The following is a 25,012-nucleotide window of genomic DNA, read 5'->3' as shown; positions in this document are numbered from 1 at the left end:
TAAACCAATATATATAAACAAATATGACAACAATAGAGATGAATGTTATGAAGATAAATAAATGAGTCATTGGTGGGGAGGAGGAGAGACAGGGGAATGATAAGGTGGTCAAGGGGAAACCCTCGGTGATGAGGTGATATTTGAGCAGAATTGAAAGAAGTAGTGAAGAAAGACATGCAGATATCTGGGAGAAGAACATTCCAGACAGAGGGAAAAGCAATAATAAAGGCCTGAGATCAGAACATGCTTGGCAATTAGGAATGGGAAGGAGGCTAGTGTGGCTGGAGCAGAGTGAACCTGGAGGAGAGGCACAAAAGATGAAGCTGGAAAGATGGACAAGGGTTAGTCAATGCAAGGCATGATATGAGGCATTAGGGACTCCACGCATCTCATATTTTGAATCATTGCATTCATCTATCCAACTCATATTTTAAAGTTCCTGCTATGTTTCAGAGCCCCAGCGAGACAGTGGTTATACACAGGAGGTGAAGACAGGCAGAGCTCTCATGGAGCGAGTGTTCCAGGGGAAGAAACAGACAAGTATAGAGGCAGTTATACTTTATTGTGATAGTGCTGTTATGGGTAAATTAGAGGGCTTTAGCTGGAGTGCAGAGGAATAACAATTCACCTAGATAGTTGCAATGTAAAAATCAGTATTTTTTAATAAAATGATTATTTTATTTTAGTAGCCTGCATATATAATTCTACTGTTGTATGTATTGTGTTATTTTGACATTAAACGTTTAATTGTCTGTTTATCTGCTTATCTGAATTGGGTTTTGGAGTTAGAGGCCACATCTTTTCATCTGTTTTCTTCAGTTCATGGCAATGAATTTTTGAAGAAAAATAAATCATTCCACTAATGTCTGGCTTCCTGTCTTTTGAAAAGTTCTGGACATAACTGGAAGTTAGCTAAAGGATTAAAATGTTAAGAAAAGCTCACTAGAAATCTGGAAGACAGAGAGGGTAGGAGGGAGTGGGAGCAGCAATTTGGATCCACTGGTGCTTTTCCTACTTGTTTTGTCAGTTGTGAGTCTCACTTGCTGGTAAATAGTTAGAAATTATATGCGTTTTGTTTCCCCTTTAAATGGTAAATTCACTGGGGGAAAGAACAGTCTCTGCTATTGCTTTGTGTGGGCGTATGACAAATGATACATAAATGAGGAAAAACAATTCTTCCCATTGGAATCTGTTCACAGAAATACATAGAAATATTCTAGAAATCCAGGGCATGTGGCTTCTGGCTCATTCTAAGGGCATTTGCCGTATGTGTTCTATGACTCAATTATCTCCATGACTTTAGGAATTTCTGCGACTGTTTCAAACAGCTTGCTGGGGTATGCCCTGGGAAAGCTCTCATTCTCCCATCTAAGTGCTATATACTTTCGGGTGACTGTAGGAGAATTTTAGGACATGGGTTTGATTGCAAAGGACCTTATCTCCAAGGTAACACCAAATTCCTATTGGCTGAGAACACTTTGTCTTCCCTGTTTGGGTTTTTGTGCTGTTTGAAAAGCGTTGCAGGAGCAAATTGGCTTAGAACGTTCCTAGTCAAGGGAATGGAAGAGGCAGTGCTGTTCCCAATTACCTTCTGTACCTGTTCAGTATAGTTTGTACCTGCTGGGCAACCCAGGATACTACCCCAAACCTTGTACCTGTTAACTTCCTCTTATGTTGGATCTCTCTACTTGTACATTTCCAGTACTTTGTAGTTGTTTTGTCTGTACCTAAACTGCCTGCTTAGCTTGGGTATACTTTGACTGTATCTTTTCTTTCATTTTAATGGTGACAAGCCTTTGCAGCTTCTCACACTACAAATCATTCTTTCTCTATGGATACGATGTCTAATGTTGAGACCAGGTGTACCCACTTATCTATTCCTTGCAAAATATTTCTGAAATGAAATTAATAAAGGGTGTTTAGAAGGAATGAACAGTGTGAAGGTTTGCATCTTTTTATGTGTAACTTTGGAAAAGATTCTAATTTTGTTCTAAAGTAGGTGCTGTACTAGGAGCCATGGCTCTAGAGGTAAGGAAGACAAACACAATCTCCCTGTCTAGGGGAGGAGAAGGACATTAAATAAGTGGTAACACAAATAAGCATGCACCTAGGAATGGTGGCAAGAAAAAAGGAAAGGGTTACAGGGGAGATTATTCTCAGATTGACCTTCCAGAAGAGGTCCCTGAGTGCACATGTAACCAGGTCCTAAAAGTTAAGTAGGAAGGGAGGTAGGGGAATGAAGGGTGTTGGAAAAGCCATCTCAGGTTTAGGGTGCATTGGACAACAAAGCTCTGGGTGAGAGAATCTCTTTTTTGCTCTGAATCACTGGAAATAAAAAAGCCTCTGGTTGCAGGGAGTTATCAAAGGGGTGAGCACTGTAAGATGTGGCTAGAGAAAGTTGGGAGCCAGGTCATGGGAGACTTTGTTTATCCTAATAATTTTGGGAAGGCATTGCCAGGTTTTGGGCAGAGGTGAAGGACTGTTTAGTGATATGGTCAGAGTTAATTGATTATAGTATTTACAACTTTATATATAAATGATCACAAAGTAGGGCATTTCTTGGTATATAGGGGAGAGAGACAGATACACACAAACACATTCATGCATATACATGTGTGTATACATACACACATATATGTGGATATACATGTACATACATATGTGCATACATGCACATACAAACTCAAATTTGAGTTTGAAAATATACTTTCAGATTTGGCTTAGAATCATATCTCTAAATTCCCACTATTTTACCCAAAATATCTAGGAATTAAAGTTTAACTTTTAGGTTAAGATTCCAGCCTGAGGTAGAGTTAGATGTGTAAGGTATGACCTAAGGGTTGGAAAAGTCTCACAGGCAACAACTTGAGGACAGAAATCTAAGAATAATACAGACTGGGTAAAGTATAATATCCCCCTCCTTTCTTACATTTTAGACTCAAAATTTATGTTATCTTGATGACATTTACTATAATAAAAAAGGAAAACAAATCTAAACCTAAAACCAAGTAATAACCTCTACAGTTGTCATAACTATTTGAATAATAAACACTAGATTCACAAGTAGCGAAGAAAGGAGGGCTGAGGTCTCCCCTGGGGTGTTACCTTGGTGTGGCCAACTATAGGCCTGCTTCTTCAGGGCCCTGGCTCTGAGATATTACTTTTCTCTGAAATTACTATGGATTAAACAGAACTGCTAAATACTATGAGAAGGCAAAAAGTAAAACTCATCTGAGGCCTTGGGTTCAACAGTCAAAGCTTATACTTTCCTATTCTCTAATGCTGCTTCAGTTCATGTTTTGTTTTCAGCAAAACCTATGAGCTCAGAACCAAAAAGTACCAGTGTCTGATCCCTATGGTCAGTAAAGTTCTGACCTGGATCAAGTTATTCTGTCTTAGATGGAACCATTTTCCTGATCTGAATATAGAGAAAGATAAATAGAACTTACATAAAAGACCCACTAATGAAGTATTACATCACTGGGGCTAAAAAAAATTATGCACAAATAGAAAATCCTTTCTCTTTTCCAACCAAACTCTTCAACAATGGAGGTAAGCTACACAGAGATGATGGAGTATCTGTAATACCAAATGCTAAATTGCATAAATATAAAATAATCTATATGTTCATTACATGTATATGGCAGAAGACTTTAGGATGTCCTTGCAATGAGCCACCTCATTTTTTGGAAATATTCTCTCTTTCTCTTTTTTTTATAATCTAGTCACACATTTCCTAAATTTGAGAAGCACAGAAAATAACCCACAAATGTCATTTTGCAAAACCTGAGGGGTATATTTATGGTTTGGAAAAGAGGGTGTTTGGATAAAAGGTGTTAATCTGTTGAATTTTCTGCATGGCCATATATATGCTCTAATTTACATCCTTCACATCTCTTTTGTTTTAATTTTAATTCCATTTTCAGTTAAAACTCACTCAAGGAAAATCATCTTTTTTAAAAAAAAAAATTTAAGCTGATAATAAAACTAAGAATGCTAACACTAAAATGGTAATGTCCAGAAAATTTCAAGGCCTATACATATTTTTTAAAAAGCTTATATTTTTTCAAAATAAATTCACTTCTATTACATGGACATACATGGGACATAAACCTAATACAGAAGAAAACTGACATATTGATCTCATAGTTCAATAAACATAAACTCTGTATTTATTTGGGTAATCACTCATTGTACAATTTCCCAGAGCTGGTAGTTTCTTTGGTATTGGAGCCATTAATTTTTATAGCTCTGTGCTAAATAAATGTGAAATATGTGTGAAAACATATGTGCTCTCAGCTTCCAATGTAGTCAGAGAGATTTTCCTATGTGTAGCCATAATAATTGATAATGATACTGGTTCTACTTTTTAAGCCCTTTTTTTGGTCCCAGGGAGTATGTCAAATACCTAGTTATAGTATCTTTTTAAATTTTCACAACATCCAGTGAATAAGCATCACTACATCCATTTAAGAGTTAAGGTTAATGAGGCTTAAAAAGGTGAGGGTTGACTTTCCAAAGGCCACACAGCTATGAAATTGGGATTAGAATTTGGGCTAATTTGACTCATGGGAGAGTTTTGGAAATATTTTTTTTTAGGTTAAAATGTCCTTAACTGTATGTTTGTAAAACCAATATGTACTATCATCTACATAGGCAATAAGTTTTTGACTGTATGATAACTAGATTCAGATCACCTGCCTTCATAGCCAGTTTCTGCCATTGGGGCAAGGAATTTAATTTTTCTATAACTAAATTTCAATGTCTGTAAAATGGAGTTTATAATAGTATCTACACCTCACAGGGATGTTGTGAAGATTATATGAAATAATCCCCCAAAAGCACATTACCTGATATAAATAAAGCATTTGATAAATGGTAGCTATTATTATTATTATACATTATCATTATTACTATTATTATTGAAGTTATACTTTCATTAACAGGAGATGTTAGCACACATCAACACAACTTCAATAAAGTTGAATGAAATGTTTTATGGTTCTGTAATTCCATGCTTCTCCCTCTGTGATCTCAGATACTTAAAAAGATCACAAATATTTCTATCTTTATATCACAACCAGGACAGACTTACAAAGGATAATCCTCAGTAGACTGCATCTGTGGAACTGCAGGGATTCAGCTTCTACAGAGTTGACTGCCCCAGGGACAGAAGAAATGTTCCAATCGTTAATCGGATTTTTCTCCCAACTTACTTTTCCTTAACGTAATAGCCTCCTGGGTCGAATCTAAATTAACTGAGCTTCTATTGGGTGCTCAGCATCATGCATTTTCCACAGGCACTTTTATGTTATCACAATATTTTTTGCTTAAGACTTAAGAAATCAACTTATTTGGTAACTTCCTTTCACTGCAGGTAGAGATGCTATAGGACATAGCTACTGTGAACTTATAAAGAAAACTTGCTGATGGCTTCAAAATATTTGGGCAAACCAAGAAGAGTTATTACCAGTGGTTTAATAACTCAGCTATCCCTAAGTTTTAAACATATATATTGTTTTCTGTGGCTTGGACTTCCTAGTATTTGATTGATCACTGGGTAGAGATGATTAATATATAGAGATAAAAGTACTCAGAGAGCTTGGTTTAGGAAACCTATAGTAATGTGTGTGTATGTATGTTTCTGTGTGTGTGTGTGTGTGTGTGTGTGTACAGTCACGTGTCATTTAACAATAGGGATACTTTCTGAGAAATGTGCCCTTAGGCGATTTTGTCATTGTGTGAACATCATGGAGTGTACTAACCCAAACCTAGATGATATAGCCTACTACATACCTAGGCTATATGGTATAGCTTATTGCTCCTAGGCTGCAAACCTGTACAGCATAGAAAAGGTGCTATAAAAAATATGGTATTATCTCATGGGACCACTGTTGTATAGAGGCCATAGTTAACTGAAACATTGTTGTGGTGCATGACTGTGTGGGTGTATATATGTGTGTGTGTGTGTGTGTGTGTGTAAGCACACATAGATATATTTAACTTCTTTGATGACACTGGATGCTTTTATTTATTTATTTTTATTTCAAAATATTAATTAAGGGGGTACAAGTGTTTTTCTTACATGGATATGATGCTTAAGTCAGAGCTTTTGGTGTGCCCATCACCAGATTAGTGCTCATTGTACCCAGTAAGTTTTTTATTCCACAGCCACCTTCCTTCCCTCCCCACTTCTTGGTTTCTCATGTTGTTTATATTGCTTTCTGCCCGTGTGTACCCATCCAGTAGCTCCCACTTATAAGTGAGGACATATGGTATTTTATTTTCCATTTCTGAGATACTTCACTTAGGATAATGGTCTCCAGTTCTATCCACATGGCTGCAAATAACATTATTTCATTCTTTTTTATGGCTGAGTAGTACATCATGGTATCTATATACCACATTTTCTTTGTCCACTTGTGAACTGAAGGGCACTTAGGTTGATTCCACATCTTTGCAATTGTGAATTATGCTGTGATAAACATTCAAGTGCAGGTGTCTTTTTGATAAAAATCGCTTCATTTCCTTTGGATAGATACCCAACAGTGGGATTGCTAGATCAAATGGTAGGTCTATATTTATTTCTTTGAAGAACCTCCATACTATTTTCCATAGAGGTTTTACTAATTTGCAGTCCCACCAACAGTGTATAAGCTCTCCTTTCTGCAGCCGCCACACCAGCATCTATTGTTTTTGACTTTTTAATAATGGTATATAACTTTATTTAAGTTATTTTCCTAGATAAATCTAACAGTTAAGATTAAATACTCTTACAAACCACAGGTTGATAAACTTTCATTTAAAAAAATTGAAAATGGAGGGAAAAAGAAAGAAAATTTGAAGGGATATATGAGAAAGATTTGGAAACTTTGAATCGTTATACATTCAGAATTTATGGTTCAGTGAGCAGTTATTTATAATAATAATTTATTGCCTATTGGGAGAAAGTCACTGTGTTAAGTGTGTTGGGGGATTCAAGAAGATGAGTTGATCTTGCCTTCAGAAAGCTTGTAGCCTTTAGGAGAGAGAAGTTGATAACCAAGTACAAGATAGGCAGTAAAGAAGTTCATAAGAAAGAAATGGTGAAGCCCAAGTTGAAAAAAGGAATAAGAGAAAAGGGAAGTAGTGACATTTGAGTTGGGCCTTAAAGGATTGGAAGGGTTTTATTTAGGGTAAGATGGTGGAAGAGCAGGGGAAAATGTCTCAGCAAAGTCTGAACGCATACATATTTGGAAAGTGTGGGGCACAGTGATTTGGCCAGAGTGAATAGTATATGAAGAATAGTAAGGGAAAAAAGGATGGAAATTATTTTTGGTTATGATTGGAGGTCTTACATTCTATTAGAGGTATAAAAATCATAATGGTCGTGGCATTCATCATAGTAGTTCTTTACAGCTTCAGAGAGAGTCCAGTATGGCATCACTTTCATACATGGGAAGGATGAGAGTTGTAAAGGAGTTTTAGGGTATTTACATTTCCTACATCACACATTAGTAGTGTAGTTTCAAATGGCCTTGCTATATTAAGTTTTGTATCAATAAACAATTTTTTTTGCCAAGAAATGGTTGTTTTCATCCCAAATTTATGGTCTGGGATTATGCTTATAAAGTCATTAGACCTTAGGTGTTTTATCCATTGCAGGATCTAACTTGTGATTTCTCTCTGCTGTGTTCCTTTATGCCTTCCTTTGACCTTTCCTTAGAGTATAAGGAAGCTGAAAGAGGAGCATTTTAATTTCTCAGTTAATTTTTCTGTTTTTCCTTTTTGGCAAGTAAAATATTTAACTTGCCTCAGTTTTTTCACATGGATAATGTTGAGTATTCCTTCACTGACCACTCTCGCATCCATGCCTTTATTTGTTTTGCCACTGTTATTACTCTTCATTGGTCTCTTCATCTTGCTTCTTAAAACAAATAATGCCTAAAAAAAATGGCAAATTATAGGGTTGCTCATGACTCTTTAGGATTATTAGAGAATACCTCAAATCCTGAATGCTAACTCTAAGAATGCCAAAGGTCTGTAACTGAGTCAATAGTAAACAAATACTATATATATATATATATATATATATATATATATATATATATATATACACTAAGAACTTGTGATATTTTAGTCACTTACTCTAATGATTCAGCAAAGCTCAACACAGACCAAAAAGTCACTGTTCTCATGGAGATCATAGTCAAGGTGTAGAAAAGGAAAATGCCTACACAGGCACCTATAAGCTCACATAAACCAATTAAGAAGAAATAAGGAGAAATATCCAATAGCGATAAGTGCCAACTGGGTGCTCATAGAAGACTTCTTTGAAGAGATGACATTTATGCTAGACCCAAGTGACACAAAGAAGTCAGCCGCATATAGGAGATGTAGAGGCTGAGAGGGGAAGCTTCCCCTTTCACTCCTTGGGGGTTCGCTGAAAACCAGCTGACAACACACATATTAATAGGAGAAAAGGCATACAAAATTTATTTTAATGTGTACAGCATGGGGAAATCCCAGGGGAATGATTCCTAACAACCCAATCGGATCCAAATGTTAATATACCCTTCCTTCATAGGGGAAAGGAGATGGCAGAAGTGTGGCAATTTAAGATGAAGTAAATGATTTTTAGAGTGGACATGAATGGACTTGGAGAACATATGGCTTGGGGTTAAGTCTGTTCTCTTTGAAATACTGAATGGGACCAAAATAGAAGACAATGGCTTATGACAAAAGTCTGTCCAGGTGTGCTGACAGACTTCAGTCTTGGTTTTTTACTATATGAGTCAAATTAATGAAAGAGAAGAGAGAAGAGGTAATTACTTTCTTCTTCTGTGGGTTTGGACTTTAGGCAGATAATGGAATGTCAGAGAATGACTTCATCCTGTGCTTTGGGAGAGACAGAAGATTGAGAGACAGGAGGAGGGGAAAGTCAGAGAGACCTTGAGGCGTCCAGCCTGTCACAGCACCATATTTTGGGGTATCAGTTTCTGAACCTCCAGAGGGACACAAGCATTCCTGGGGGCAGGAATAAAATCGACGTATTAGAGAAACTGAAATAGTAATAGGTATACTGTTTTGAGGCCCTTCCAAGTGGCAGGCATTCTGCTAAGGGTTTTAAATGAACATATTTATTGTCTTATTTGATTTTCCTAAGAAGCGCTATAAATATCTCCTTATAGATGAAGAAAGCAAGGTTAAGTAATGGTTTGAGATCACTCAGTATATGGCACGAATGGATTGGAACTCAGATCTGATTGCCAAGCATGTTCCCTACGGTTTGCCATCTTTCTCCTGTCTTATGCTCCACTTGTCATATCTATTAGGTTATGGAACCTAATATTTTAGCATCTCCTACAACTGGGATCATTCCTGCAGAATGGTTCCTCTGCACAATGGATACATTGCCTCCAGTTCTTTTCTCTTCTCCTACCAGACTTGTGTAAAGGATGGAACAGCAAGTGGAATCTGAGAGCCTATAGCAGCATAGCCAAGGAAATGCCTGCCGCACAGCTACAGTTCACGTTCTCTACAAGTGGGCTATGTCTAACAGGCATCCAATGTCCAGAACAAAAGGGGAGTGATTTGGAAACAAGATACTGCCCTAGAATGGAAATATCAAACTAGAAACTTGTGATAAACAGTGTTAACAGAGGGCTGCCTACCTGGACAGATTTCTACAAAATGGTGTTATACTGTGGTGAGTTGTAGGTTGAGGGTTGTCCTCAATCTACAAGCTCAGAAATTCCATCTCATCAGATATCTAGAGTATCCAAGATGCCATAATAAACAAGCTCAAAAGAGATGGGTGTATGAAACCAAGATTCCACATTGCTAGTTTCTAATGAGAGACATATGCATAATACTTTGAAAATCAAAATTATTAAAATACTCCTTGGTAAATCTGAGGTCAGAAAAAGAATCACTTATAAGAATCATGTATGTAGTGATTTCAGGCTCTGCTAGCATGCTGACTCCATCTCCCTAACAGAGATAAAACAGAGGATCAGACCCCCTAAGTCCTGCTGTGAGGCAACACCAGGGCCTGCTCTGCAAGTCTTCTGGTTTTGCATTCACTGTGGCTGACAGCCTCCACTCTGGTTGTTCTTCCTTTACATTTGTTACTACCTTCAGTCTATATCAATCCAGATTTTTGACCATAAAGCATGCAATCTCTTTTTATATCTCTTCTCTGAATCATCCTGTGGTGATTTTAAAATACTCAGAAGACAAGCTTACTTTCTTAATTTCTATGTTTTGAAAGAATGTTTTCTGTATCCTCAGGGTACAATCTGTACGTACCCTAGTTCTATGAACATGACAATAGCATTTTTCTATGAGATATCCACAGGCACAGGAAATTAATCTTGGAATTTTTTTTTTTTTAGTTATCTATTGCTGTGTAATAAACCAACCCAAAATTCTGTGGTGTAAAACAAAAACAATTTATTATTTCTTATTATTCTGTGAGTTGACTTTACTTATATGGGTGGTTCCTCTGCTCTATGTGACATTGGTTAAGGCCTCTTGTCTGTACTTAGCTGGCAGGTGGGATAGGTTGGAAGGTCGAAGAATGCTTCACTCATATATCTGGCCTATCTGTCCCCTCTATATGGCCTCTTCATATGACTAGGTTGAACTTCATAGCATGTTGCTCTAAGGGGTCTTACATGGAATTGACTTTCAATATAGAGGAAGTGAAAGCTGCCAGTCCTCTTAAGTCCAAGACTCAAAATAAATGTCCTTTCTGCCACATTCTATTGGTCAAGGCAAGTCACAAAGCCAGCTTTAATTTAGGGAGAGGAAGATAGTGCTACATCTTGATAGGTAGAATGCATAAAAGAAGGAAAAAAATTGAGGGTGGCTATCTTTGAAGACTGTCTACCACAATTTGCCTTCTAGCCAAAATATTTCCAATAGGCAAAATATTCTCACCCTCTTGTCCAGAAGTTTCATTGCATTACAACAACAGCTTGAAATTCAGGATTTCATCATCTAAATCACGCCCACATACAATGAGGCTCTTTGGGTACAGTTTCTCAGGCACAGTTCCTTGGTTGCACTTCCTCATATGCAAAGGCTTTGAACTAAAAGTACAATTTATCTGCACTACACAAACCCAACATACCCTGGTGGGTCAGGAGCAGGAAAACTGTAGTTCAAAAAAGTGGGGGAGGGAGAAAGGGAGGCACATAGAAGTCACTGGCACATAGCAATTCAGAAGTCCAATTAGACCCATGTGGCCAGTTCTCCCTACTCTGAAGGCAGAAAATTCACTTTGATTAGGGCCCAGTTTTGCTCCTTGGTTTTGCTCTCTGAGCTCTTGAATCTCCCTTCCAAGTAATCTTTTCTTGTCTATATATAATGAACTGTACCTGTGAGTTTTCTCAGCTGCTTCAAGCCTCTAAAATTGTTGCGGACTGAAGTCTTTTTAATTTAAATTTGAATGGTCTCTGTCCCTTTTAGTCAAAGTGGGCAAACCTCCTTTATAACTTTTGTGGTATGAATCAGATTATCCTCCACTTCATTAGATGAAAGACAGAACCATATATTGCCTTGAAACTGGTTCCCGTCTACTTAGGGTTGTGGTCAGGGCATTGTGGCACCACACTTGGTGACAGTCTTAAAAGCCCTGGGTTAACCACCTTAAATCTTGCAGAGATCTCAACAGGGGATCCTATAGCCACATCCTTAATTTTATTTTTACCCCGAGGCCACATTTTACTGGCAGAGCTCTGGATTTGACCTTTGCCCTGAGGCCCTTTTTTACTTTGAAATCTTTTGCTGCTCAGAAAAGTCTTAATGGCAAATACTGCATTGGAACTCTTTTCTTTCACTTCTTATTCAGATGAAGTTCCTTCCTTAGAGAGAAATATCTCTCTTGCAATTCTTTATTGTATGTGGCTAAAACAAACCATCTCACAGTTTCACATTGTTCCAGAACTCTCTTTAGTTAGGTTCATAATTTCATTACGTGCAGTTGTCATTTTCTGCATTACCACTGGCAACAATCTTGCCAATTTTCCCCCAATCTATAATACTGCTCACTCTTTTTCCAGCCTGTAGCCTCCAAAAAGAAATTTCCTTACCAGCTTTTTAGCCTCTCAAAGTCTCACTGTCTTTTCGGCGTCTGCTGCCACTGAGTATCAGAGCCGATGCACAAGTTTTAGATTTTTGTTATAGCAGCACTGTACTGATAGGGAGAAAAAGAATTGCTGGAGCCATTACTGGAGAATGTCAATCAGAAACTTTCTGGTTTAGAATTTCTCAAATGTTCTTTATCATAATCTATAAGAAATATGTGTGACCTAGGGATTTTCTGTGTTCTTATAAATAAATATTATTTCAAGAAACAACCTTTCTATCCCATGAAATGTACTCATATTTTCTAATCTATTATAAGTTATTTTTTAAAAAATGCTGGGTACAGATTCCAATTTTATTTTACAACAAATGGGTAGAAATGAGTAATTCAAAGAACAGTGGTTCAGATTAAAGTTTCTTATTGTATATACAGCAAACGTGAGTATAAATAAAATTGTATTTCAGAGTAATATGCCCAACATTATGTACCTTGACTGAGGCAGAGAAGGGATCACGGTCAAGTCTTTGGCAGAGAATCAAGCCAAGATTCTTTGAGTCCCACTGAACTTCACAACCACACTGCTGAGCGAGTTCCATGCCTTACTTTGGTTCCACCAAAATGTTGATCTGCATTCTCCATTTTTATTGTCACTAGATCCAGGCCTGTAACACAGTTCCTACAAATCTAACCCCCCTCTTTTTTTGTACATTATTACACTTTCTTGTTTCTATTGTAAACAGAACAAGGGGATTTGCAACTTCCATCCCTTAAAAAACACCTTAATTTAAAAAAAAATCCAATTTTGTGGATAGTATTGTGGGCCTTGTGACTGTGAAAATAAAAATATCCTTCAAAGCTGTGGAATTGTGAGTTGTGACAAAGTTATTGTGAGCACAATTCTGCTGAAAGTGGGAAATGTGTCTCTCACCTAGAATCAGCCAGTTCCAGTATTGCACAGTGTGGACATTGTTTTCCTTCAATGGATCCACATTTTCCAGTTTGAATTCAAACTGTTTAAATTTCTCTCTATAACTAGATATACAAAGTTATAATTCCACTATTCCAGCATGGGCTGAGAGGACTGTTTAAAGTGATACTTTATTTCATATACAAAACAATGAACTACATAGCTTTTTCCCCTATTGTTTTCCTTTGTTTCAGAGAGTACTAAAGATTGTAATTGAGATTCTCTTAAATAATGTGATTGGTAAGGAATTGATTTTTTTTTCACTAGTAATATATGCAGTTTGGGCTGGATAATCCCTAAAAACCCTTCAAATTATGGGATTCTGTGGCCAGAGTCATTCTAGAAGGGGAAATGCTGACCTGTTCTGTATCTCTTTTTTTAACTCTTGGGTCAAGAACACCTACAGATACTAAAGCGTGATTTTATGTGACTTTTTTTTTAATAAGAAAAAAGTATTTCTGAAAGATAGGTTGACAAGGGATGTGATGAATTTCCAAAATTAACTGTGAAAGACAGATCATCAGGGCCTGACTGAAAGCCATGTATAAACTTTATGTTCAGATATCGCATTTAAAAAAATGTCACTTTCTGCTTATTCAGTGCTACTGTCATTATACTATTTTAAGCATTAAAATTTGTGTGTTGGAGCTGAACAAAAATTATTGCTTCTGTCTTTTGGCTTATTAGAAATAATTTAAAATATATTCAAGAATGATAAAAATTACACTTTTATTATTGTTGAATATGGTTGAAATTTGCAATACAATTGTATTGTCTTTTATTAGCAGTGTTTCAGCATCTATGTATGTAGCTGAAGACCAGTTTTAAGTACCTTATAAAAAGTGACATGTTAAATGAATTTTTTTAATTTTTAATTTTCTAGAGTGAGGTTAAAGTAGAATAAATTATGGGACAATGTTGTGTGAAATTTCAGACTTTTCCTTATATAGATAAACTTTTAACATAGCACGTATGACAGTTGAAACACATCTTCATTGTTCTATAAATTATTTACTCAATACTTGCACTAATGTAAAACCAGATGATACATGGAAAATGGAAAGAAAAATCACTTCATTAGAAAAGAAATTATTTCCTCCTCTGATTTTCCAGAGATGAGATTGCAAGGGGGGAGGATGTGGAAAGGAAAGCAGATTTTTCTTTTTTTTTGGAAAAAAAGCCTTCCTTGATATTGAAGGAATAGATCTGTTTATTCATCTTGATCATCTGTAATTTATAACACTTTACTCTCTAAATATCCTCATACCCTCATTTCAAATTTGGATCAATGCTAAGGAGGAAGACGGGGGTGCGGAGGGAGATTGCTTGAATTGTCTGAATCTACATGCATTGGGCTCCCTTAACCAGACATGGAACAAAAGAGGGAAGCTTGCTCAGATAATGGGGTATTCCCTGAGCAAGGCCTGCTGGAGAATTATTTTAGCTTGTGGGCTGAACAAGCAGAGCAGAGTGGAGCAGGGAGTAAGTGTACCAAGGCAAACAACAGCAAACAAACATCCAGAGAATGGGTCAGATTGAAGTAGCTTATGCCTTCCATAAGTGAGAGGCTGGAGAGTCAGATCAGGAAGATGTGGCATCACAGGCATGTGGTGGAAGCTGGCTCCTGGGCAGGTGTCCGGGATGTGCTCTTTGTGACATGGTTGCAGGAGGTGAGGAGGTAAAGTCAGGGGACAGGAGAATTTGACAGTGCTGGAAAACAGTTGCATTAATTCTAAAATGACAAAGCTCGTTAAAGTATTCCAATGCCAGAGGATGAAATTAAAGTGGGTGTTCATCATTCAACTGTAAAGGGCCTTTCCATAGGACTCAATGAATATCCTTGTCTTAGGTCACTAAGCTAATTTTGCCGTAACAAAATAAGTGGGTGGCTTAAACTACAGAAATTTATTTTCTCACAGTTCTTGAGGCTAGAAGTTCAAGATCAAGGTGCTAGCATGGTTGATTATTGGTAAGGGCTCTCTACGTGTCTTGTAGACTGCTGCGTTCTCTCTGTGTTCTCATATGGCACAGGGTGAGGGGGTGGGGAGAGAGAGGAGCTGCTTCTTTCTCTCCGTGTTCTCATATGGCAGGGAGAGAGAGAGACAGTGAGAGAAAGTGTATGCGCTAGCTCGCTGGTGTCTCTTCTTGTAATCACATCATGAATGTCTCACCCTCATAACCTCACCTAAACCTAATTATCTTCCAAAGGATATATCTCCAAATACCATCACATTGGAGGTTAGGACTTCGATTTATGAAACTTTTGTGGGGGGAGGAAGACACAATTCAGTCAATAACAACTGTCAACTTTGATCATTTCATAGTCACCATAAGAGTGATGTATTATATTCTCTTTCCCTTGTCAGGCAATATCTATACGTGGTGTGTCACTGAAATTGTTCTTGTGGTATAAATGCATTGTCCAAATTCCTTCTTAATAAATAGTTGTTTAACCTTAATCATAAATATGTTGTGTTCTGGAATAGAAACTTCTCTTTCTTCAATTATTTCATGGATATAGAGGGTCTTTATATAATTTTTTTCTGTTTCTTTTCTCAAACAAAATGAAGTGTCATTTGCTCACATTTTGAGTATAATCCAATTATTGGTCTTATCTATTCCAAAGGCCACCTGTATGGGAAAGAGAGACAGCCTCCAGTGTCATTCATATTCTGTTCCTTCCCTGAGCACCATGGACTCCCAGATCTACCACTGACATCCTCTCAGCCTGTGGAATCCTGGACTATAGCTTCACCTCAATGCAGCAGTGCTGCCTAGAAAGAGACTCAGTAGATGCTTGAATTCTTATACTGTTATTTCTCTCCATAGTCTATGTTGAAGTATGAGGCTTTAGTGAAGAGTCAAAGGAAACAAGTGAATTATAGTTTAAGAGGAAGAAAAATGAAAATCTCATTCTAAATATCTTTGTTCCCATATAATGAAGTTATCCATGTCATGGATACACCCTAATTCCTGGCCTTAGGTTAACCCTCTATTCAGAGAATGCTTCCCTATTCCGACTCCTCAAAGGATTCCCTCAACCCCACACAATTCAATCCCCAGAACTCAATATTTGTGGCAAATATTTTCCCAGAGCCTGAGTTACTTAGTCTTTAGTGATTTCATAGGGTTAAGGATGGCAGGAAACAAGTTTCAGAAGAACACTCTGGGTGTGCTTTTGTTCTTTCAAGTCAATACTACTTCAAAATTCTTCCTGTACTAAGTCAACCTTGTTCATTGGTTTATAGTTTTACTTTACTAAGGGCTCAAATTTTTCTATATAATCTGATGACTTATTTAAATCATATGAAAATTAATATACTCAGTAGATCTCAAAACCAATAAAATTTATACCAGGTTGGGTGGTACAGGGAATTGGGTCCCTCCTAAAGAATGACTGACTGACTGGGTAGTTTTCACTCCATTATGTCTATAGGCTTTTCACTTTGGTCATTGAAAGACTTCACTGCTACAGCTCCCTGGAAAATGACATCTAGTTTTTCCTAGTATGGTTTAAAGGAAAAGTCTAGATACATCAACAACCTACATTAACTACCTTCCCTTCAAAAAACTGTTTGGTTATAGTGAGTAAAATATGATCATGGGTACAATGGCATAGAATGTTTGAAACCAGAGTGACATAAATAGTCACTGCTAGAGCATTGGATTGGTTCCTTCATGCCTAAGGCAAGACTGATGCTTAGAGTAATTTATCCTTTAGCACTTTCCTTTCCTTTAATAAGTTTCAGAAGAACTCCTATGTCATAAGCTATGCTAGTTGGAAAAAAACAAAGAATTCAGACGTTTCCTGAATTGGGCCTTTAGACCCCTCTCTTCAGGCTGTAAATTACAGAGAAGCCTGTTATTTCCTTCCAGTTTTACAACCCTAAGCTATACTGTCAACTTACACTATATGCTATCTTCTACTGTAAGCAACTACATTCTGCCACATTGCATAATAATGGTAATCACTGTAATCATATATCAACACAATGAGATAATGAGATAATAACAAGACATAGGTACCTTCTCTGCACGCTAAACAATTCATTTCAGTCTCAGACATTTGCCAGCCTGTTCCACCCTACTGTATGGTGTCAGAAGTTTATGTTCTGTCAAAAAAGGGGGGCTTGCAGCAGGCCATGGGATGTGTTGGTACACATATCTGTTGTGAGTTTTCAGAAGTTATTCTTGAAGCTTACATATCATTCCCTGAGTTACTCCCTTTTAAAACTCTCGAGGGCATTTTGCTGTGTCAGTGGAACATATCTAATAAATTTATTCCAAGACAGCATTTGGGATATCATAAGAGATCTTATGAACAAAAACAGACAAATACACCATAATCAACAATACCTGGAGATTTAGAGATTAACTTTTCTAGCCTCATAAGATTTTCACATCAATTTCCCCTGAAGTATCAGAGCCATCTATGTAGAAGCCATTTATTTGAACTAAGACAGAGATTAAGTCTAGCAGGCTGGGAAATTTTTATCCTAAATGCAAGCAAGAGGTGATCATGTGTAATAGCCACATCAGTGAAAGGGCTCAGTCTCTATGGTATTTTGGAGACTATTTGTATTAACAGACATTCTAATTTTTTTTCCTCCTGAGTTCCTTTTTCACTTAATTCTTGCAGGTTAATTTTTATGAAATTTGTGATTGCTCTTATCCAGCATGTTTTATCTGAAAGTTTCTATTTAGAAATTATAAGGCAGAGGGGTGAATAGCCCTGATGTTAATACATTTATCAGTGTTGGATTATTAATATTAGTTTGAAGATATGAAAGATTATCATTCTGCCATCACGTTTTTCTAAATATGGGAAACGTTTCCTTGATTTCCAGTCTAAGCCTCAAGCCAGAAAAGAAGCAGACTACCCTTTGGCCAGAAGGTTATAGTAGTAGACTCAAGTGCAAATCATTTTTTAAAGTTTTCTTATCATACTCATCTATTTTACCATTTTTTTTTCTTCTTTTAGTATCAACCAAACCAAGACCCCACAGTGATGAATATTCCAAGAAGATTCCTCCTCCTAAACCTAAACGGAATCCAAACACTCAGCTTAGCACATCTTTCGATGAAACGTACGTCAAAAAGCACGGGCCCAGGAGGACATCCCTCACCCGGGATTCCTCCCTGTCGCACGTCGGCAGCCCCGCGGGAGACCCCGAGGAAGAGGAGCCCGTGTACATCGAGATGGTGGGGAACATCCTCAGAGACTTCCGGAAAGAGGAGGACGACCAGAGCGAGGCCGTCTATGAGGAAATGAAGTACCCCATTTTTGACGACTTAGGCCAAGATTCCAAATGTGACCTCGACCATCACAGTTGTTCTTCACAGTGTGCTACTCCCACGGTGCCTGACTCGGACTTCGCCAAGTCCTCAGTGCCATGTACTCCTAAGGGTTTGCTCTGCGACATCCCCCCGCCCTTCCCCAACCTGCTTTCCCACAGACCCCCCCTGCTGGTGTTCCCGCCGGCCCCTGTGCACTGCTCCCCCAACTCTGACGAGTCTCCGCTGACGCCCCTGGAGGTCACCAAGCTTCCCGTGCTGGAAAACGTGTCTTACATGAAGCAGGCGGCTGGGGCGTCTCCGTCCTCCCTGCCGCCTCACACCCCCGGCCACGCTAAACCGGACAAAGACCAGACCGCAGCCCTGGGACCTGCTTCTGCCACTTCCGTGCTGTCCTCGTCGCCTCCGCCCCCTTCCGCTCTGTACCGAACCCAGTCTCCGCACGGCCATCCTAAAAGTCACTCCGCCTCTCCCTCCCCGGTGAGCATGGGGAGGTCCCTGACGCCCCTGAGCCTCAAAAGGCCTCCCCCCTACGACGCCGTGCATGCGGGCAGCCTCTCAAGGAGCTCGCCATCAGTGCCTCATGCCACCCCCAGGCCAGTGTCGCAAGATGGGGCCAAGATGGTCAACGCCTCGGTGAACACTTACGGGGCGGCGGCCCCCGGCGGCTCCCGCTCGCGAACACCCACCAGTCCTCTGGAGGAACTGACCAGCCTCTTTACCTCAGGACGCAGCCTGCTGAGGAAGTCGTCGTCCAGCGGCCGGCGCTCCAAGGAACCCGCAGAGAGTAAGTCTCGCGTCCTGCTGACGGGACCCCCAGAGCGTAGCTTATGGCTTAAAATCAGAATGAAGCCCGTTATTACAGATAAAGCAGGGAGCGTGTGGTCTTTGGGCCGCTCAGCTGAAATCTCGCGTGATTTTCCTTCTGCCGTGCCACACCAAATAGGGGGCTCTGAGGGGGAACTGAAAGAATTAAACGTGGCAATCTGCACAATAGAGCATTTCCTAAGTTTTTCAGAAGATCAAGTATAGAATCTAAATTCTTACAGTGGCCCTGAAAAGTCTGACAGAGGCCACGGTCGAATTTTTAGGTAAATACCTTGATTTTGGCGGGAACAAAATTAAACATTCAGAACAGGATTGTTAAAGGTTAAAATTTATCTTTATCCTATACTAAAAAATTGCTTGAGAAAATCTGTGTTAGAAAACTTCGTTGGAAAGAAAGCAATTTCAATAGAATTTAGGACTTTTTTTAACGTAACAAATGATTCTTTCTGCATTCTTCAGGTGGTTATGTTCTTCCCTTCACTATAAACTAGAACAGACTCATTGCTTTCCTTTTAAAAGCTGTGGTAGTTCCTGTCTTACTCCTGTGGTACTCTTCCTAGATCCACTGATACACAATTTACAGAAAAATCACCAAGGTGGTGAACATTACTTTTACTACTGAATTTCAAAGACCAGGAAGTTTCTTTATCTGAATGACTAGCCCTTTCAAGAGCTCCAAATCACTTCACAAGTATATAGTAAAGTCAAAACATATCCAGATTAGTTTTTTTCTGTGTCCATTTCATTAAAGTACACTTTCTATTATTTAAAAATGCCTTAGGCACCTAAACTGATAATTAGTCATTTATGTCTCATAATCCCTCCACAAGACTGTGTTATTTATCTATGAGGACTTTCCTTAAAGAAAAAGAAATCTTCAGTGCTTTTGTTGATGAAGAAGATGATGACATTCCTTAGATAATGAATATTCCTTGGTAGTTATAAGCCATTAATTCTGCCTTTTTTTTCCCTTTACCCAGAAAGATTTATAAAAACATTAGCTACTTAAATAATTACCTCAAAAACATTTTGTTTACCTAACTGGAAGGCACCAATTTCTAATATATTAGTCATGTCCAGAGTTACATGCATACATACATATATACATAAAATTATTTTTAAATTATTTTCAGAATTGAATTAAAAATTAGGAGCAACCTATTTCTAGAGCAGCTGCTCTCAACTAGGGCAATTTTGCCCCCGCCCCGGGGTATTTGGCAATGTCTAGAGACATTACTGGTTGTCACAACTGGGAGTGCTACTGACATCTTTTGAGTAGAGGCGAGGGATGCTGCTTAATAGCCTAAATGGACAAGACAGCCCACCACAAAATGAAGAAAAAAAAAAACGATTATCTGGTCTATAATGTCAATAGTGCCAAGGTTGGGAAACACTGGTCTAAATAATTTATTAAAGTTTAAAGTTGTTTCCAGATGATTGATTGATTGATTTGGTTTTTCACACAGATCAGGTAAGGTATTGAGAATAAGAGAAAACAAATAAAAATAAAGATTTTACTTTTAAAATACATAATCCTTAGGGTGAAATTAATGGAATTTTCATCTTAGAATTGGTGAGATGATTGGATTTTCTCCCTACCTATCAGCTTCTTTGGAGGATCCTTAACAGCTCCAGCTGGTGGCTATGCCAATTAGCTAGAAAAAGTATATGTAAAAGAAATGATTAGCTAATGAAGTTATTTAAAGAAAAATCCATCTGTTAGAATCAGTCTATGTGCTATATGTCACAGACTTCCCCAGCTGACTCCAAAAAATGAGCTTTGTGTGCTTCTAAAACAAAGCTTGTACATGACAAAGTGATCTAGGCTCTTTATAGCTTTTAGGGAGCCAAGGATCGAATTCCTTCCCATGTACTATTATTAACCATGCATCAACTCTTCAGAGAAAGGGCATGCCCCTGAGTTACATTAACCTCAGTATTTTACTTTACATAAACGGAAGGGAGGGAAAATGCAGATAGTACAAATGAATAGTCAAATTGCTTTTAATATTTACTTTTGACTCTCAAAGAAAATAGAAAGACACTATTAGATACTAACAAAATCACAGGGGCTCTCAGAATCTTTCTGTAATGCAAAAAGTAGAACCAAAATTATTGAGAGTAAACCAATAATTACTCTTGCAGTACACTCATTGATACAGCTCTCCCTTTTACTCTTGCCAGATAGAATTTGTAGATACCTGTTGACACCTTAGGAACAGAATAAATGATATGAAGTAGTATAACATTCATGACTTCTAAGTCTAATTTTTTTTACATTTCAGGAATTTTTTACATTTCAGGGTTAGAAGTAAGACTGATATCTCTACTTTCCAAGCCTCTCTTCCTTTACTAGAAAAGTCAACTTGATAATTTTCTAATCTTCAATCTAAAACAAAATACAAACTTTTTTAAATTAAGGAAATCTTTCTCAAATAAAATTTATACAGTACACTCTTATTTTTAATAATGTATAAAAAGCACACCAAATGTAATGGTTTCACATCTTAAAGATTTACAATTGTTGCTGGGATTGGTCCATATGAAAGAGATTACATAAGACAAAAGTAGTAGATTACGAATAAATTTCACTTTGCTTCAAGTTTTCTAAATACAGCCCTCACATTCATTGCTATAGGTACAGCATTTTTTTTCTAGCTGATGGGACATTGTAATGTTTATCTAAGATTAAATGAGGGCATCTGATAGTCTCTGTGGCTATAATAATTTTTATATTTTTGGTTATTTTTATTATTTTTTTAAATGTTGTGTAGAGAAATGGATATGAGGCATGTAAGAAGTGATTAACTCATGTGATATTGCTGGAAATTTTTGTGTTCACATGATAAGTAGACCAGGTACAAATATGTTTTATGGTGAACGTTGGAGACTCAAATAATAATAATTTTCTACCTATAATTTTTATCATTCTTTCACATGTTCTTTTTTATATATCCATTATGCTTTTTAATGCTACAAATTAATTTAATACAGATTAAACAAAATTTATATCTACTCTCTAAGAGATTTAAGATTACTTTCTCCATTTCCTTTTATATATGTCACCCAGCTGTTACATCTTTTCTTTTTTTAATTTCAAAATAATAAGGTGGTACAAATGTTTTAGGTTACATGGATTGCTTTTGTAATGCTTGAGTCCCAGCTATAGGTCTGCCCATCACTGAAATAGTGTTCATTATACTTAGTACACATTAGGTAGGTTCCCCCCCACCGCTCCCCCACTCCCATTGATTTCTACTGAGTTTTACTTCACTCTGTGCACATGTGTACTCATTGATTAGTTCTAATTATGATTTTGATTTGAAACTTCAGAATACCTACCTCGTGAATGGGACATTTTGTTTTAATAAATTAGGTGCGCTAAGATGCAAAAGAGGCCTGGTTGTGGTGGCTCATGTCTGTAATCCGAGCACCTTGGGAGATCAAGGCAGAATGATTGATTGAGGCCCAGAGTTTGAGACAAGCCTGGGCAATACCATCACTACCAAAAAAAAAAAAAATTGCTAGGAGAGATAGTGTGTACCCAGGACTTCAAGGCTGCAGTGAGTTATGATCATGCTACAGAACTCCCGCCTGGGTGGCAGGGCAAGACCTTGTCTCAAAAATAAATAAATAAATAAATAATACAAAGAAATGCACACATAGGGTCAGATGGCCATGTGAACCAATGTGGGCACCAAGACATGAAGTACATGGAAAAGTACACACAGAGCATGACAGAAGACATGGGGACAGTGGGGCTACAGAAGTAACAAAGAAAACAAATATCCAGAAAAATGGTGGCTTGCAGTACCAAAAAGCTATGTCATACTCAACAATATTCTACATTATTGGAGAGTTACAATTTTTTACTGTAAAATCTCATCTTTTAGTCTTTTAAAAATATTTAATACTTTTAGATGTCATATTGTTACAATAATAGAGATGAGTCCTATGGGTCTCATGAAATAGAATTAAGAATGAGATGTAATCTTTGCCTTTTCATTGACTTTCTTAAAAAAAACTATATAGAAACTATAATCCAAAACACGCATACAAAGAAAACAAAACCAAAAAAAACCCTAAAACATCTAACCCCACATACATATACACATATGTACACACCTCTCCCCTTTTTTGAGTCATATGTGGTCCAGTGATGCCTAAAATATAGGCATTGATTGTGAAGCAGCTCTTCCAACTAACTGTTACTAGTTTAATTTTAAAAAGAACTTCCAAACAAGAAAATTTAATTTTAAAATTTTATTTTTAAATATATAAAGAAAAAGAATGATTTTTGGAAAGAAATCATTTAAAACAGATTTTTGTTTTTATATATTGTTCCATTTTTAATAAAAAAGGAAGGGTCCACTAACATAATCTGGCTATCCTGACGATTCAAGGTCATTGTTATGGTAGTCATTGTGTGCCTACTATGCACTGATGCAGTGTCTAGCAGGGTAACCCACACAGGACAGGCCTCACACAGAGGTGACTATCCTTGTTCCACGTCATTTGCAATAGCAGTGGCACAGTATTAGTAGTTTATTACTGTCCTGGGATGTCAGGTGCTATTTGAGGTTGTAGAGTTGTATTGCTATTCAACAATTATATCATTTAAATTGAAAAATTCTTATGTTTGTTTCTTGTAGTTTTCCAGCCTCTTCCCTTTCTTTCAGGTAGTTTTATTGATGCATCTAGCTGTCCCTCCCTTCTCGCACCTATGGTCCTCTCTTTTTACTCTTTTCCTCATTGTAATATCTGACCATTAGTTACTTGTGGACCAAGAAACCAGATATCCAAAGTTGTCTTAGGAGCCACTCAACTGATTCAAGTGTAGGGACTGTGTGACCTTTACTTGCAAGGACACTTTAACCACCTCCTAGGTCTTGACTGGAGTTCTTGAATTCATATTGGAGAGGTCAGGAATGTCAGCTTCCCAAAAATTAAGCTGTCCTGGGAAACATGGATGCATGTTAGTGTGTTTTATGAGCATGTACACATTTTGTTTAGCCTACTTAAAATACTTTTTCTTCAGTAAAATTTAGCAAGCAAAATCGTTAAAGACTTTATCTTCCCTTCTTTTCTTTCTTGTGAAAGCAGGTGCTGACAAGAGTGAGTAGGATAAAAACAGGTACTGGAAAGGCAAAGCGAAGGGTGGAGGGCAGAATCTATGGCTCTGGGTCTCTCATTTGCAGTGGAGAGTGGGTAAATATTCAGCCTGTGACTCCCCACCTGCAAGCATGCTGACTTTGGGTAGGAATTCTGGATGCATAGTGATTTGGAGAAAGCTGGCCAGAGTCAGGAGGTCAATCTGGAACTCCTGTACTCTGGGAGTCTTCAAAGGCATTTGGGAGTTGAACTATACCCAGAACACCTGAAGATATCTCAGGATACCATGAGAAAGATTCCAGAAGCTCTGGCAGGACCAAGACCTGTTAGTTTGATTAGACTCGTACCTTTCAGGTCCCCCCTCCTGCTGTTTGTTGGTTGCTCCCTTGTTCAGAGTCCCACACTGTGGGCTCAGACTGGCTTCTGCCTTAGTAAGGCTCCTTCCAGCATCTCAGAAGGGAAACTGAGCCAGGACCTGGATGATGATGATGCTCCCAGGCCACGACCTTAGGAATGTGCTCAGGTTCCAAAGACGTGTCTCAGGTATTTCAAAGCATGGTAGATAGAAGACATAGAAAGCTTGGGTGAGTGGTACAAACACTTCCTGCATCATATTTACCTGAATATTGTTAAAAATACAGATCCCTGGGCCTTATCATAGACCTATTTAAGGAGAAACTCTTGGGGGTTGGGCCTGGGGCATTTGATATTTCATAACAATCCCCTTTGATATTTAT

The 25,012-nt window shown here is 37.8% G+C and overlaps 1 protein-coding gene across 1 annotated transcript in view; it reads left to right on the top strand.

The window, feature by feature from the left end:
- NYAP2 (neuronal tyrosine-phosphorylated phosphoinositide-3-kinase adaptor 2) overlaps positions 1-25,012 on the top strand; it is a 163,671-nt gene that overhangs the window by 45,228 nt on the left and 93,431 nt on the right. Inside the window, exon 3 of the mRNA XM_045559318.1 lies at positions 18,022-19,122. Coding sequence (XP_045415274.1) covers positions 18,022-19,122 — 1,101 coding nt within the window. The remainder of the gene's footprint in view (positions 1-18,021; positions 19,123-25,012) is intronic.

This window comes from Lemur catta, chromosome 8 (assembly GCF_020740605.2).
Source record: "Lemur catta isolate mLemCat1 chromosome 8, mLemCat1.pri, whole genome shotgun sequence".
NCBI lineage: Eukaryota > Metazoa > Chordata > Mammalia > Primates > Lemuridae > Lemur > Lemur catta.
The sequence above is the reverse complement of the archived record's forward strand: the minus strand, read 5'-3'. Positions and strand labels throughout refer to the sequence as shown.